We start from the raw sequence: 18,399 nt of genomic DNA, 5'->3' as shown, positions 1-18,399 counted from the left end.
CAACTCGTTGCAACTAACCTGAAACCACCGCTTTCTTTGTCTCTATTATTATTACTAATTATTAATTATTTAATATTAAGAATAATGCTATATACAATCGTGAAATTACAAACATCATGTAATCGCTTTGAAAAAAAATAGAGTTTACGATTAAAAAGTTAGTTTTTTTTTATATGTGAGTTTCATATTAATTTATTTTTTTGAAAATAACTACACGCCGTTTGTATAATCACAACTATAAATATCATTTTTCAATTATTAATTATTAAGTTGACTACTTAAAACGTGCCGTAATGATAAAGAAGACATCGTGATACACTGATAATATGCTCAAGATATTAACTTAAAATAAATATCTTAGTACATAAATTAGTGTTGAAATTAAAATAAAATATCTCACACACACGCATGACATAAGATATATGATCAAAATATAGATTCAGGCCTCATTTGAATTGCAAAATGTCTCATTTTAGCCCATCCTATCTTAAAATCTAAATATCATAAATATAAATATTTTTTAATTTTAAATTTCAAATTTTTTTATCTAATCATTACTTAATAATTATAATTTTTCTAAACTTCTAAACAAAACACAAAAAATAATTCAACTTTTTAAAATCTTAAAACAAAAATAATTCACTATTAAAATTATATTATAATAATATTTTAGTTTTATAATATTTTTATTTAACTTTTCTCTCTCATTTTTTGAAATCCTATAAAATATCTTAACTCAAACAATTTACTATTATTCACAAATTTATCATCTCATATCAATATCCAAGTAAGACCTTATCGATGACTTGGTCACTTGAGATACAATGACAAATTTGACTTGAAAGCTTTGAAAAGAAATTTTGATACCTACTTACAATCCTCACAAACATTGAAGGATTTGTGTATGTACATTAAGACTAAGCGACTTGGTCGGAAAAAATCCTGACCCAATTGATCTGGAACCTGAATAACAAATTATCTAAGTTTCGGTTACGGGTTTAGGCTTGAAACAAACCAAGGTTGGTACCTATTCTCCAAAACTCGAGTACATCCCAACTGGGTGCCAGGTTTAAAACTCGGAACTTGGATTTTTTTTTTTTTAAACAAACCATGTGTGTTAAAACGAAGATGTTTTGGTCTCGCATCCCCGTCATCGCTGACTCACCATCATCCACAAAAATACTACAAATTAAGGTTAATTTTTTATTATCTCTTCTTCCATTTTAGTTCTTTAGTTTATGGTGCGATTTTTTTGGTGGGTGTGATTTGTTGGTGTGGACCAAATAATGATGATCTGATTTGTTTGGTGAGTGCGATTTGTTTGGTAAGTGTGATTAGTTTTGGCTTCATTAAAATCATTGCATAATTTAGTCTTTGTGCTTGATTTTGATTGAACAGATAATTTATACCCCAAATTTATTGAGTTCCATATCATTTTTTGAGGGAATGAACAAAACATGAAAAAAACTCCAAGTTTGAGATTCCCCTTCTTCTCCCTCGTTCTGAAAAAATAGAATACAATCTAAAATACAATCTCCCTTTGGATCTCAAGATACATACAGCCAACTCATTTCTCTTTTTTCTTAAGTAACATGTTTCTTCACAAAACTCAGACAACACAAAAATGTCACACCACCAATATGTTTCTTAATTTTTTTAAGAAACCTACATATATGCACTGTGTTCCACTCTATAAAACACTAACCCCATCTGAAAGCTATAGTTTATTATGCATTTATTCAATAATGATCATGATGGGCATTTCTTTCTTCTCTCTCAAGTCTACTACTTCATATTGAAGAATCATATAATATGAACCCCATTTTCTTTCCTTTACTACTAGAATCAAGCCAATAATTTAATTTAAAAGTGCCTAGTTGCTTCCTGGAATTTATATTAATTTGTAGACAAATAGTGTAATTAGCTAAGAATAACACCACTGCGTGCCTCCTAAAAATGAAAGAGATTAACATGCATTACTTCTGAAAATAAGAGTAGATTCCAAGAGTTATGTAGTTGTTATGTAGAAAGGTCCAGCCGCCTCTGTACATGTTAGTGAATTGACTTTGTGTTAGTATTGGATAGTCACAAAGAGTAATAGATACAATATTAAATGTTGGTGCGAGTCCACGCTCCTCAAAAATCCTATATGCAAGAAAACAAAGTTAGGCACAACTTATAGCTAATGCAAAAGTTTGATTTACTAGGAAACTTTGCACTCAACTGTAGGTTCATTTTCAGTTTATAAACCTTTATCACTTAATTATATGTCCTAGTATTATGTGGAATGACATAATTAGGCTCGTTTATACCAAAAAAAAAAAAAAAAAACCTTTATCATGATTTAATTTGCCATAATATATGGTGGTGGTCAATTTGTCATGCTTGTGTTTCAATTTCTTACTTTTCTTTGATTTTGTTGTAATTTTAACAGATGAAAGAATATTCTATGAGTTGTAATGTCGGTATAACCCAAGGGGTTTGCGACTCTTATTTTATTCTAATGGATATAGATGAGTCTGAGAATCTTCTAACCCCTTTATCCACACATATACAACAACTTACTCGTTTCATCCCACATTTATCCAAGAAGATGAGGCAAGTTATATAACTGCAACACTTTATAAATTAACATGCATGTTGGTCGAATTGCCAATAAGTCTTGTGCATGTCATGTATGTACACATACGAATACTTCATCAACAATAACCTCTCTCTCTCTCTCTCTCTCTCTCTCTCTCTATATATATATATATATGTTTCTCGTCCTTGTAATTGGCTTTGTATGAGTTTCTAGTTTTTGTGCTATTCTGGCTATTACAGTGGTTATGCTCTTGCTCTTTTTGTTGTCTTTGTAGTAGGTGCTCTTGGTCTTGCTCTTGTTAGAGTGTTTTGTTTAGATTAAATTACGATGTAGCTAGCATTCGTTGAATTTATATTCCAAATGATAATTTGATAAAATTGCAGCAAACAAAACCATTTCAAGTACTACTTAAAACTATTAGGAAATAACCCAACTTTCATGTGATGTTCATTAGGTGAAGTGATATTTTGACTATAAAGATCCAAATGGAGTAGTGAAAGAGATTTGGCACCAAATATTGCAAAAACTCTTCCTAATTAAACTAATGATGATCAATTATGACAATGACTTGTAATTTTGTGTTTTGTAAGATAATATATAAATACCAAATAATATAATATATAGTGAATTATATTATGTGTTGCATGCATTTCATGATAAATATTGAATATCTTTTTTTAGAGGCATTTAGTTAAGAAGATAATTAGTTGTTTTATATATAAAAAATATGTTTTCAAAATTTTTTCTTAAAAAAATTGTAATAAAATATAGAATTTTAGATAATAAAAAAATGCTTTTTAGCAATATATTTTTCTTGAAAAAAATTTAAGAATATAGACTTTGTGAAAAAAAAAAATCCAAGTTGTACAGTAGAACCTGAATTTCTAAGTTGTAAAGACTCAGATTCATCCAGGTTTCGGCCCAAGTCATAACTCAGGTTTGAAACCCGGGTTTTGGGCAGGTATACCTAGGTATGTAGTTCGTAACCTGGTTGCACAGTCTTAAATTGTACATGTAGACATACGAAGGTGGCACTACAACCACCAAGAAATTTCTAACATCTATTTTTTTTCATAAAGTACTTTGTAATCTCAAATAAGTTAAAAAGTACGTTTGAGAAAAAATATTATTTTCTCACACGTGCTTTTCTAGATAATGCTTAACATAATTCAAATTTTAAAAAGACTGTCAATGTGCAAAAATATCTATACAACTTTAAGATAATTACAACTTTTAAACTTTCAAAAATATGATCATAATTTTTTAAAAAATCAAATGATCATTTTTCTATATTAGAAAGTATTTTTTTTAAAATTTGTTTCCATACAAATATAACATATTTGAAAGTACTCTAGACACATGATTGCAAAAAAATGCTAAATAACATTTTAATAGTAAAACTTATTACTTAAGCTATAAGCCATAAAACTATAAGTTATATTTTCTACCACAATCTCAAACATTCACTAATTCTTTCATCGATCTTAATGTGAACTGCTAATTTGTCAATATCACTTCCCGTAATTTATTTTAGTTTTACATACCTACCCTCTATTTAAAACAATTAGAACAATAGATTATAGAATAATTGTAAAATAATTATTAATTTATTAGTACTCTTATATATTTGGAGAACATAAATGCTTTGTGTCTTGAATTTGGGTCTCGAATTTGTGTCCTGAATCTTTTTGTTTTTAAATAATGATTAAAGAAGTATTTTTTTAATGATATTGTGATTTTTTTTATTTTTTAAAAAATATTTAAGAACCTAAAAAAATAAATGAAAAAAATGAAAAAAATAAAAAATGAAAAACTTTTTTGTCTTTCTCGATGGGTTCTTGGACTACATCCCTCAGGAGATCTAGCACGACTCGAGAACTTCTATATTTGTAGAAACTTTTGATAGGAGATAAATTACATGTTGACTTGACAGGCCTTTGTTCAATAAAAAATTGGAACGGGCTACTCTGCCACCTAAGTAGCACGGCTCCATATGATTGCTAGTTATTATTTTTTTTTTAATTTTTCTTTTCACATTTTTTAAATACATTTAAATATATTTTTTTAAAATACACCAATACACTTAAAATCACTTTCTTAACCACTAAGTAAAAAAAAAAAAAGCCAAGCGGTACATATTGGGAGACAAAGTAGCTTTTTCCTAAAATGTCTACTAAAAATTCAATTCACACTACAACAAATTCAGCCTTTTGCCACAATTATTTTTCCAGCGGATAATAACTTGCCAATAATACATGCTTTTATTCATAAAATTTACGTCTCCAGAAACCAGCTGATAGATTTGTCAAATAAAAAGCATTATTTTCGGCAACAATATTTCACCGCAAAACACTTTGACATTAGAAGTCAGTTTTAGTATGTTTTGTATGTGTTATAACGACATACAGTTGCCGCAACTATGTTTCCCATTATTAAAGTGACTCAATCTTTTTGTGATGAGTAAAAGTCACTGTTATAACTGGGTTATATAAAATGCCCAGACATGGAATCCCCAGATTTTTTTCCCTCTTCTCATCAGTCTCTCTATCATTACGCATACACTAATTTTGGGCGAAACCACAACTTTGTTGGAGAAAATTCCTACTTATCATAGATCGAGAATCTCGTGCTGCTAGAATCTTGTTTTGAACCAGTAACCATTGAATCGTTTTCGACAATGAAGATTGTTGATGGTTTGGGGATCATTTTTCTGGTCAATTCGCGGTAGTATTAGAAGATTCTATCTCCCTAGCTGTCACTACTCAGTCCTCCTCACCCCTTAATTGATCTTACAAAAATCAGTCAGTTTCAGCCATAAGTTTTGTGAGCTAGCAATAGGAGTAGTTGGAAGATGCGATTAGGTAAAAAGCCTTTCATTATTTTCCATTGCGGCTCATGTCTTGCTATATTTATTTGTTAGTATGATGTATGATGAGGGGATAAGATGTATTTCTTGGTTGATTTATATCACATGAACCTTTATTGCTCTTGGCATCTTCATAGTTTTGAAAGCACAAGTTGTATTTTTTGTCGATGGTTTTAAATTTTCCTTCAAGCATGGTACGTAGTTTGGTGTATTGTCCAAACCAATAGCCCATTTTAATTTATTAACTTGTGTGAATACTAAATTTGAATCCACTTATGGTTGATTGATCACTCTTTTTGCATACAAGTGGGATTTGTACCAAGGAAATCCTGTTGGTTTTAATAGTTTTTGTTTTTTCTTCCTTGCATGATTTAGGTTGGTTTGTTGGTTTACTCACTCCAAAACATTGGTGAGCATGCCATGCAACACCATGAAATAGTTGCTGAAAAACTATATGCATTGCAGTGGCATCTGGTTAGAAAGATTTTTGATATTGGCCGTATATTCGAATAGCTTTGGAGGATATATTCAACTAGCTAGCCTTGAAGAGTAATATTCTTCATTATAATTGAACTAAAACCCTATGTGTCTCTTCTATTATTAGAGTCTAATCTATAAATTATATGACTTCGAACTACAAATGGTAGAACACTATAGTGCATAAAAATATTTCTTTATCATTGCACTTTGAAACATTTAGGGTGGGAACAGAGCACATAAAGGTCAAAGATCATGATAAAAAGTAGAAGTGAGGAGAATCTTATTAGAGGGTTAAGAAAATAAATGTTGCATATATTGGCGTGAGTCTGCATAGTGAACTGACAAGCTACATGTTTTGTGTTGGGCTAATCGAGTCTCACTTCATTAGATGTAATGGTCAATTTTTTGTACATTGGGTTTGCTTATAGTCTGAACAATCATGATCCTTTCATAAATTAATAGAGATTATATATATTATATAGGGGTCCATTTACATAAATTATAATGGATGATTTTGCAAACTAAGGGCAGAACCAAAATAATAAGTAGGAAAAAGTGGTAGAGTTTTTAAAAATAACTGGTTTTGATTTTGGAAGAAGAAAGAAGAAAGTCGATGCAGAGTTTATACAGAATCATTTTTTTCTTCTTAGGTTAGTGTAGCCTCTATATGGTTTAAATTTGAGAAAAACGGAGGATACGAAAGGATAATTGCATAAATTTGAGAAGATATCTTCATTTCTTAAGCAACTATAGCCTTTTCTCCTTTGTTTCCATGCTTCTTTCCAAGATATAGAAGGAGCTGCATATGTAATTTAACATGCATAAATTATAACTATAGTAGGAATTACTTGTCTGGTTGATATGGATTATTTTTTGTTGAATCTGGAGTTATACGAAGAGCCAAGAGCAAAAAATTTCATTTTTTGGTCAATTAGCTTGCTTTATTTATTGGCATCATCCAAAAATATCTTTCAAATAATAAAGAATTTTTGTATGCCATATATTGAGTAGTCCAACTCCAAAGTTCCCATGAACATTCTGCCAAAAAACAGATGCAGGTTTCATGACTTTTTGTTTTTATCTTCTGTTTTTCTTATGGTTTTGAGTAGTACTTAATAATTATTTATTGGCTAGGGATGCATGCATGGCTAGTTATGGGGTCGATCCATCTCTATTGTAAGAAATATATATATATATATATATAAATTTTGTACATCAAAGCAGGTTGAAAGTATTTTGGCTTTTCAGATACAGATCAGTAGGCCACCAACATTCATCTTTCAATCCCACACAAAGCTCTTTGCCTTTTGGACTTTGGCATTACTCAGTTGATCACCAAGGTATCTAAAACAAATAAAAGACAAAACTAAGGCCCATTAAGATCAAAATAAGGTGTTGGATACCTGTAACTTGCTTTAACAGCTCTAAGATTTGTTTTGGAGCCAAGTTTGAGCAACTCCTCAGTGTGCATGTATGGATTGATATACCATAACCCATGGGGAAGCTCCTAGGCATGAAGAACCAAGGTCTGGCAGGAAGGACCAACATTCGAGTGGTGACACTCAACATACTAGGTAGACAAAGTAGTCAATAGGCCGAAGCCACCTTGTTTTACACTTCTTTCCAGGAGCATAACCTAACCAATTAGCAATCTATTTGGAATAGAATGTAGTTTAAACTATAATAGTTGACCTTTTATAGTGTTAGGATCTATTTATTTCATATCATTCCTCATTTATTTCTTTATTTATCATTCCTCATTTTCTAGTTTCCAATCTTCCCTTTATTTGTTGTCTTGTAATCTTCTTGTTTCACAATCTTTATGGTGATTGATTGCATAGTGACGGTGGACCAAATTGTTGGCTTAGTTGCATTGAATGAAATGTAACCACAGTGGCCCTTGAATAACCCTTGCAAAACCCACAAAACCATGCAAAATTTTGGTAACCACTAATTGTGGCACATCGTGATAACCACTTATTGTCACCAAAAATATAAAATAGGGATTCATGTTTGTTGAGCTACAGGACGAGCTGGTATAATTTAGCAAGAGTTTCTTTTGGAATATTTAGTGGCTAGTAGAGGCATAGTTTATATTAACAGTTGATTTTCTCACAAGTGGTCATGCATATTGCTATTTTTTATATATAGGTGACAAGTAGCTAATATCTATGCTTGTTTCACTCTTAATATGCTTATATAGATTGTCTTTACGTTGCTTAGAAATTCAGTCGCTTAACCATCTGATCATTAGTCCTCTTTCACCTTATCAAGCATGGCCAACTATTAGTCTTTTTGAACATTGTGTAATAATAATAAACCATTAAATCCTACTTACAAAAAAATAAAAAAACTATTAAATCCTTTTGAGTAAGTCATGTTGAAGAATTATTTAATGACAAGGCCTGGGGGCAGATATGTTTATTTACTAACAAGGTCGGGGGCCAGACATGCTATATAAATATGTGGTTTGTCTACAACAACAAAATATGCACACCTCTTAATGTTATACTACAGATGTAGCATATTCAGAGCCAATACAAGAGATATTGCATGAAATACAAAATGATTGAACAATTTTACTTTTATATGCAGATGATGTCCTTTGGTGGCAGCCAAATGTTTAACGAAGGTCATGAAAGATTAATATTTACTATGAATGAACCATGGTGTGATTGTTTTCTCAATTATTTTCAGCAGTTTTATGAGCATGTCTTAGTAAGGAATGGTAGATTTTAAGGGGTATTGGTGAATATATCTGCAATTTCTAAGAATTTGATATTTCTATTGACTATTATAAGTTCAACTTCCATCCAAATTAATGTGATTTTTATATAATTAAGATGGTTTGGCGGGTCAAAAGGACTACAAAAACACATAAAATCATTAACCCCAGGTGACTACCTCTCCTTCTACATGTATGCCTCCTGTAAATGCCACAAATGAACAGGGAAGTGATCAGTAATGCTAAAAAATGTATAAAAGATCTAAAAAAGTAATATATGAATTAACATTACAGGGGTGATGACAATCCAATCAATGAAAACTATAAAAATGGGCTCATCAACATTGGCTACTAAATGATTTGCTATTGTTATTATACTTCTATTCTCAATTTGCTTCATTACCCACCCATTGAGATTTTTAGTATCTTAGGATATAATGAGAGCTGATACTGTTTTAAAAATTGAGTCAATATTAATGATGGATCTACTGATATTGGAGTTGAGCAATCTAGTTATAAAACTAGTCTAAGGGTCATTTTATCCAATTGTATGAGAATGTGACATTTATTCTAGCATTCAAATAGATGAAATTCATTTTTCATTCTTTCAGTCAAGTGTGATAACAGATAAAAAATTATAAGCATAACATGGTGAAAACAAGATGCTTTCAGTTTATGGATTATTGTAAGAGCACCAGCAACCCATTCCCTATAATCAATTATAAGCTAAATTTTAGGAAAAATATATACATATTGAAGTTAGCAATATGGGAGCTGCATGGAAATCCTTAAAATACAGTGACATATGCAATTTGGAGAGCAATTGTAAGGCAATCCAGGTGTCATTGTTGATATTGTATTGAAATAATTTATATTTTAATAGTATATAAAGAAAGAATTTAAAGTGAAGTGAAAGAAACAAATAATAATAAAAGAGGATATTTCATATGATGATTAATAGAATAGATAAAAAATAAAGAGTATGATACAGATTGATCTTGAAAGGTGAATAAAATGTAAAAAAAAATTTACATATTGAGGTTAGCAACATGGGAGCTGCATGGCATTCCCTAAAATACAGTGAGTACTCTTACAATTTGGGGAGCAATTGTAATGAAGTTCCAATCATTCTTGATATTATATTGAAATAACTTATATTTTAATAGTATATAAAGAAATAACATAAAGTGAAGTGAGAGAAACAAATAATAATGAAAGAGGATAAAAAATATGATGATTAATAGAATAGATAAAGAATAAAGGGTGGGATACATCTTGAAAGGTGAATAAAATGTATGCCAAAAAAAAATTTACATATTGAAGTTAGCAACATGGGAACTGCATGGCATTCCCTAAAATATAGTGACTCCTACAATTTGGAGAGCAATTCTAAGGCAATCCTAAATCATTTTTTATATTGTATTGAAATAACTTATATTTTAATAGTATATAAAGAAAGAATATAAAGTGAAGTGAGAGAAACAAATAATAATGAAAGAGGAACAAAATATGATTTTAGAATAGATAAAGAATAAAGAGTAGAATACATATCGCTTTTGAAAGTTGAATAAAATGTAAAAATAAAAATAAAAATTAGAGAGATAAATTTTAGTTAAAATTTAGTTAAAATTTAGAGAATATTAAAATTAGGATATAGGGAGAAGCGGGAAAAATCCAATATTTCACGCGGGCAAAGTAAGCCCAACCATGTACACTGGTTAGGCAAGGGAGAGCAGAAATGTTTTCAAAGTTCAAGGCTGAATAAATATATTTTCTAACTCTACCACAGATACTATACATTGGTTAGGTTGGCCATTCCATAAATATTATCCCACATAGAATGGAAATCAGAGTGCTTGGTCCAACTTTCATTAGAGTGGAGGGAGTCTGGGAAAGAAACGAGGCCTGGAATGTTCACTTGGAAGAGGAAGACAAATATATCAAGCACTCCAATGTGGGCTCTAACAAAGATCCAGGAATACACTACAAGTTAGTAATCCAATTTTCTAGCTTTTGCAAATTATCTCTCCTACTCTGACTCTCTATTTCAAAAGTGGATTAATTGAGGCAAGTTAATGAAATTTGGTTGCAATTTTTTAATAAGAAAGATTCTTCATATAATAATCAGAGGGTCAATTGATCATTATAGTTTGTGTGACATTGTGGGTGGGAAAAGATTTTTATTTGTAACAATGGAGTAGAAATATATGTACAACATGAATGATGGATGACCACTCATCGATGCACATAAAAAGTTTTTTTTTTTTAGCCTACATGTTTCTTAGCTTCTAGGAGGTAAAAAAATTGAAATTGTTTTTTACCTACTCACCCATGCAAATCAGTAAGTCTGTATCAGCTTGTTCTTTAGGTGGTTAGTAGCAACGATACTTGGAAGTAGAAAGTGAGTCACTTTAAGTAGGTTTTTTAAATTTATATTTTTTTGTGGTAGTGCAAAGGTGTAAAATGGAATATTTTAACATTTGGTTAAAATTTGCCATGAATAATACCATGCTGGAAGTTCTTCTACCGTTAATAATAAATGTTACCATGTATGAGTATTTTCACGTTTCACAATTAGAAAATTAGTAATGAGTCATGTAGAGTTTTAGGTAAGGGGGTTGATTTATAAAAAATGCTTATTGGCTTTGTTAATTAAGTTGTTGGGTTATAGTCCATACTTGTGTATGAATACAAGGGAATAAAAAGTCTGATGCATTTTTTCTCATTGTCATAAGGTTCATCACTAATATTGCACATATATATTGACAATGGTGAGATGGGTAAGAGGAAGATGGCGCGGACCAGGTGGAATACATAGAGCAGGAGGCATACGTGTCCAATGTCCACTTTTGAGTGATATACGAGATAGGGAATAGGACACACCATTAGACGATTCAACTCAACCACCAAATGTTGGTATAGATGAAACATTGGAAGGTGCAAATGAGACTAATAGGGTTGTGGCCACTGAATGTAAGTTGAAAGATTGACCCTTATAATAGAGAATAATAATATTTGTTCTACTTATTCTCTTGGTCATGAGAGATCTAATAGAGATAATGATATTCAATTTCAGATAATGAAGATTTGCCAACTCAAAAACGTGGTTGGGTATCAGTAAAAGACACGCTATTTGAACACGTTCGTAAATTTGGGAAAATACCTTTGAATATTAAGGATGGACAAAGAGGCCCATCATGTGAGAATTACAACATATTTTCTAGAGAAGTGACATCGATTGTAAGACTTCATGCAAACATGTGTCATGCAAGCTGAAAAAAAGTATCTAAAGAGGAGAAAGATGAGCTAATTGATTGTGTTCGAGTATGATGATTTATTATTGTTTTTGTCAAAAATTTTTTACTAAAAGTATTAAAAGAAATTTATATTTCACTAATGTATTTTTTCATAGGCTGATTTTATATTAGATTGGACACAAAGTTCCCATTGTGTGTGTGTGACAAACGCTCTTGCTAAAAAATTCCAATGCATTCCACTACCTACTGCGCAAGCAATACCTGGGCTATTCATCACACAAAACGGCACTTTCTGGTGGGACAACCTGGGTAGAGAAGCCGGTATGGGAACACTTATGTGCATTGTGGTCAAGTGAATCGTTCAAGGTAAATATTAATGAGTGGTAAGTTCTTTCTTCGTTACAACATAATGGTTATCATTTTTTTTACTAATGCAGTAGGGATCATTGTATAGATCTGATGAAGTAATGTTTAAAAATTAAAAAATTCAAGTTAAATATTAATGTATATAAAGTTCTTTCTCTATTAAAACATAGTGTATACAACATTTTTTATTACTAGAACTTTAGTAGGGATCATTAGCAAATAGAATGATGAAGTCATGTTAGAAAATTAAATTGTTCAAGGTAAATATTAATGTATATAAAGTTCTTTCTTTTTGAAAACATAATGGTTATCATTTTGTTTTTATAGAACAGCAATGGGGAACATTTTATAGAACGATGAAGTAATGTTTGAAAATTAAATTGTTTAAGATAAAACTTAATGTATATTAAGTTCTTTTTTTGTTACAGTATAAAGGTTATCATTTTTTATTACTATAATAATAGTAGGGACAAATTTATAGAATGATGAAGTAACATATGAAAATTCCTGAAAATTACAAAAAATGTCACAGAGAAATAGCAAAAATAGGAAAAAACAACGAATCAACCATACAGGTGGCAGAAAGCCTTTCGTTAGGATTATGGAGGAAACGGTAAGTTGTAGCTAGTACATATTTCAATTTCAAAGACTTCTTTCTTACCTATGTGATTGGAGTACCTAACAAAGTCACATTTGATGATAAAGAATGAACAAGCCCCGAACTTGGTAGCTTTTTACAAAGAAGTGCATTGGTCAAAAAAGAAATGTAGATTTATTACTGACACTGCAGAACAAAATTATGTAAGTTTCCAAATCTATTGATGTTTTTAAATTGAAACTTCTTAAATATTATATAATGGTGTTTATTATCTATGGATGTAGAATCTGATGCTTGAGCGGTTGAATGAGACTGAGTTGGATGGGAACATGGATGAAACAACTAATGTAGTGTTTAAGGAGGTTTTAGGACATCGACCAGTTTATGCAATAGGACTAGGTCACTCTGTTATACCTGAACCATCTCCTTCATTGTGCAACAATAGGGATTATCAACGCGTTGTTAAGGAGAATAAGAAGAACAAGAATGGAGCAAATTTGTACAAGAACTGGTTAGAAGCATTGAGATCTGATTTACTGGAATTCAAGAACCAATTTAAAGACTATGAGAAATTGATGAAAACTAGCGTGTCTCGTTATGAGTCTTAGAGGGAGTCTCAGCACGAGACTCCTATTGATGTCTAGCTAGCTTGGGTACATGAAATCATCCCTACTTTTGAATTATTTTGAACTGCCATTGAAGGTTGATCAGCCAGTAGATGGGGATGATTGTGGTTAGAAAAAACTTTTGTTGAGCAACTTAGGATGTGGCTTGGTTGGAAGTGATAGGAAAGTCATACCAGACATGCATATTGACAGGTGCATATTACTCCTTTGCAAGCTTGGTCTATTTATATTTCTTCTATTCCCTTTGATAGCTGCTTTATGTCCTACCATGCAAGTGGTGAAGTTTGACAGTGATTTATTTGACATTTAAATGGTGGGGTTGGTTATTAGGACTTTAAGATGACATTTTTGTTTGCAGATTTTTTTGGTATTGGATACATAACTAGGAATCATTAAATGAATTGTAGAAACTATCATTAAGGGTAGAAAGTTATTGATTAGCTATCTCTACTTAGAGTTATTGTAGTGTCTACTAGTTTGGAAATTTATTAATACCATGATAGTAATGCTTCAGGTTTTCTTGATATTTTTATGCAGCAAGTTTTAATCAATTAGCAAATGGATTGAAAGGGACTACTGCTAAAGACACAGTATTGCTGCATGCTTGAGAGACTAAGTGAATTGGAGAAAAGGTGTTGTTGAGCCAACACCACACCTGCTTTTGACCAGTAACTTATCAAACTATTCACCATGCAGTTCTTGAATCTAGATGTATGAACTGCTTTCACAAGTTGCCATATTATTGGAAATTTCTGTTTTAGGATGTTATTTATATTTGCTGGTAGATCAGGTGACATTTTATGTGGATCATGTTTAATAATAGTAGAAGTAATCTATAAAATATGTGTGTTTATATGGAAGTGCGTTTGCTAGTTTTGGAGTTGATAGAGTTTATATCAATTCAGTTTTTATGATGATGGCATTTATGTAGCAGTGTTACTAACAAACACCATCAAATTGTGTGAATTGATAACAGATCTTGGGTCATTAATGACCATTATGTCATATTGATCATTATAACAATGGTAAAGATCTATAACCATCAGTAGATAAAATGATGGACTCATATGATTACAGGTACCAATTATGGGCATTAAATTTGGCTAATATGTAATGAGAAATAATAATGTTGACTACAATACAACCCAATTTATATATATACACACACATATATAGGAGCTGGAGCCTTCTATTACGTACAATGTTATAAGCCCCACGAAAAGAAGTTTTAGTGGCAAATTTAATTACTCCTGCATGTTTGAATGTACGTTCGTTCACTATAGTTGCAAATCTCAAATTCCTACACCATCTAATTGTGGAAAATAATGTGGATTCGGTCAATTTACATATTATTTTTCGTGATGCTGCTTTGTGAAAAAAGATTTTTAGCAGCAATATCAACTCCTCAATAAACTTGTGAATGTTAAGAAACCTATCATTCAAAATTTTTTCTGTTGATGATGTATCTTTGCAGAAATAGATTTTTATTAGCATAAAATAAGCTTGAAAATAGATTATTTTCAAAGAAAGTTTTTGTTGTAAAAAAACATTATTGATGATGTATATTTGTAGAAATTCTAGTTTAGCAACATACACAGATCGACAATAAAAGTATTTTCCACAAAACCTCACTTTTAGAAATTTTTTTTTGATATTGTCCATTGCGGTAATTGTGTTTTAGTAGTGGTACCAACTCGTTAATAGAACCAATTTACAACAACCACTTCTCATTACTAGCTGCTTGTTTTGATGATGAGACTTTGTGGGAATTAAATTTTTTTGGCACAATGTGCTACCAATATATTCTATTGTGGCGCTTATTATTTGTAGTATGCCACAAATAGTGATATAATTTCTTAACGAAAAAAATATTTTTTTGACAATGTATCATCTTAGCAAGTAAGTATCTCATGCGATAGTGAATGATCTAATAGAGTTATTTCTAGCAATTTTTTTTTCTTATAAGCAACAATTGGAGTTGCTATAATAAGTCCACATTTGTGACAAATTGTACTTTTGCTGAATTTCATACTAAAATTGGCATTTTATTATCTGCAAACGTGCGACTATAAGTTTTTGTCAGTATTGGAGTTTTACGGCAATTTTCCTAGCAATTTGCAGCAAAAGTCGTTGCGGCAAAATGTTGAATTTGTTGTAGTGCCATAGGAAAACGTCTGACTATTGCATCATCGTATGAAATTACTCTTGGCTCCCATTTGTAAATGAACTGAGTTAAATCTTTATGAATAATAATAAATTGAGATGATGTGGTGAGTTTTGTAGGATCTACATAAGATGAATTTAGATATATTTGGATATTGAGCTAAGTTTAGATGTATTTATGGAAAGTTAAAAAATGTTGTGGGTTCTGTATGTAAAGAAGTGTTGAGTTGAAAAGGATTATGAATCCCACGTGTAAAAATGTTTTGAATTGAGATGATTTTAGTAATTTGAGAATTGAGTATTTAGATGTTAGACTCAGTTTAAAATTAGATTGAATTGAATTGATCAAGTTCCAAATGCGGCCTTAAAGAATTTATGTAGAGATCATGAAGCAATTCTCGTATTTTTGAACCAACTAACTGATGTCCAACACGTGTGGACATGATCATGTTTTTAGTCTATGTAAGTTGAAAGTTAAAATAGTGATGTAGTTCCTAATTATTATTATTTCATGGTGAAATAACGAAATTAACCAACTTACATATACCCCATCAAAGATGTTCGAGATATCAAGAAGGTATGTAGAAGATGTTATATTTATTATAGATTGTGATATTAAATATGTGAATTTATTAAATATGAATTATTATTTATTTTTGTGAACTACTATTTCAAATAGATGTATTGGTTTGGTGGTAAGAATGTATTGTTTCAAAGGAAAGGGTATCATGAGTTCAAATAATTGGTGGGTTATCTTCCTAAAATTGAATGGAATTATGTATGTGGTATTTCCGTTCTTAATGTATAGAGTCTTGGTTTAAGCCTAGGCTACCATTGAATTTGTTAAGAGTTCGAGATACTAATACTAATTGAAGGTTTAAATCGAGAGATACCTTCTTGTATGTATGAGGATATTAGTATTTAACTGAAAATTTAATATCGCAATCTAAGTAGGGATTGTTATATTTATTATAAATTGTGATATTAAATATGCAAATTTATTGAATATAGGTTATTATTTATTTTCGTGAACTATTATCTCAAAGAGATGTATTGGTTTAGTAGTAAGAACGTGTTGTTCAAATGAAAGGATATGAGTTCAAATGATCATAGCTACACTTTGATATTTTAATTTTAACAAACTATGGAATAGCTTAAGGGGCACATGTGGGCCAGGCTCGAAGAGGCACAATATTTGGGCTGAAGAGACAAGATGCTTGGGCTGAAAAGGTACCGTGCATGGGCCGAATAGATGCAATGTATAGCGTGGGCCGAAAAAGCACCACTCATGGGCCAAACTGGCCAGTGTGAAGACCCACTTGGATGGGTGCAATGCTTCAAAATAAATTCAACTAAAATATTGAATAGGTGTTTTGAACTAGTGACTTGTCCAACCATTTGACCAGATATATTCTTTGGTCTCTAAATGAAACAATATGACCTATAAATTATAACTACTAGTTGAAAAAACACAAGATAAGAATTGTAATTTTTCACATAATGTTACTTCATTCTCTATAAATAGAGAATGAAACCCACATATTTATTCATTTTACGATTCTATATTTTCAGTCGCTTATATAATTTTGTAAAGAAATTTTGAAGAAAAAACTTGAGAATTGCTATCTCTATAGTTGGTGACTTTGTCATCTCCTATATGTGAATTGCTTGAAACCTAGTAGTAATAAACTTTTTTGAGTGGGGATAATTATCAATTTAAGATAATATTCTACATATTTTAAAGTCGTATTATTTTTCAGATTACTGTATGCACATAATTTTCTTCAATGTATAGTAGTATACACTTATTATTGCATTCACCCTCACAAAAAAATTGCAGCAAAATTTTTGAATTGTATTGTGAGAATTAAGTACGCTCCATCCAGCCTGGAAGGAGCTCTGTCATTTACCACACTTACGTACAATTCATTCAATGCTCAAACCAAAGAGCTAATATCTTAGGAGTCACAAAAGCATAAGCTACACCAGGGAATTCAAGGGAAAACCCATTTTCAAGTTATCCTTTATCTTTTGGATCCGAATAACTTAAAGTACTCCTCCTAGCTTGTATTTCCATGAAAGCAACTCCTTCACCTTCCTTTATTCCTACAAACAAATGGTCCTGACAGATTCCCAGCCTGCACCTCCTCCTATATATATATATATACACACACACACACATCCAGTGCGAGACCCCAATTCCTAACCCATCTTCCTACACCAAATTTCTGTACACCATTGACGTAAAATCATGACCTCTGAACAAGTTAAGCACTCGTCCGCAGAAGGAGAGAAGCGAAAGCCATTTGACCCTGCAGTCAGGGAGATGGTGTCTGCCATAACTCACCGCTTTACTGATCTTCAGAAATCTGGGAAACTGCAGCAGGGCGATGATCAGGATGATAATGGTGTAAGAATCGTCACCCTTGCCGGAAACAACACCGGAGCCACTCTGCGAAGCGAGATGGACGAGAAAGCCAGTCCTCTTCATGGGGTTTCACTTGGGGAGCCTGAGGACCTGACCACATACGTGAACAGCAACTTCCAGGCCATCAACAACTCAATCATGATGGGTGGCAGCTACAACACCAACGACCCAGGTGTTCATGTGGACATCGTGGACTACTTTGACAGCAAAGGCCAGAATCCAGCAGACAAGCAAGGAAAGAAGGGTAAGAGAAAAGAGAAGGAAAGCTCCAAAAGTGACCAACAAGTTTCCGAGCCTACTGAATGA

General features: G+C 31.5%; 1 protein-coding gene across 1 annotated transcript; it reads left to right on the top strand.

The window, feature by feature from the left end:
- The first annotated feature begins 17,916 nt into the window (after nt 1–17,916).
- LOC122282402 lies at nt 17,917–18,399 on the top strand. Its single transcript, XM_043094356.1, has one exon. It carries the CDS (start codon nt 17,917–17,919, stop codon nt 18,397–18,399), a length of 483 nt encoding a protein of 160 aa, XP_042950290.1.

The sequence above is a fragment of the Carya illinoinensis genome, chromosome 11 (assembly GCF_018687715.1).
Source record: "Carya illinoinensis cultivar Pawnee chromosome 11, C.illinoinensisPawnee_v1, whole genome shotgun sequence".
NCBI lineage: Eukaryota > Viridiplantae > Streptophyta > Magnoliopsida > Fagales > Juglandaceae > Carya > Carya illinoinensis.
This window is presented reverse-complemented; position numbering and strand designations above follow the sequence as displayed.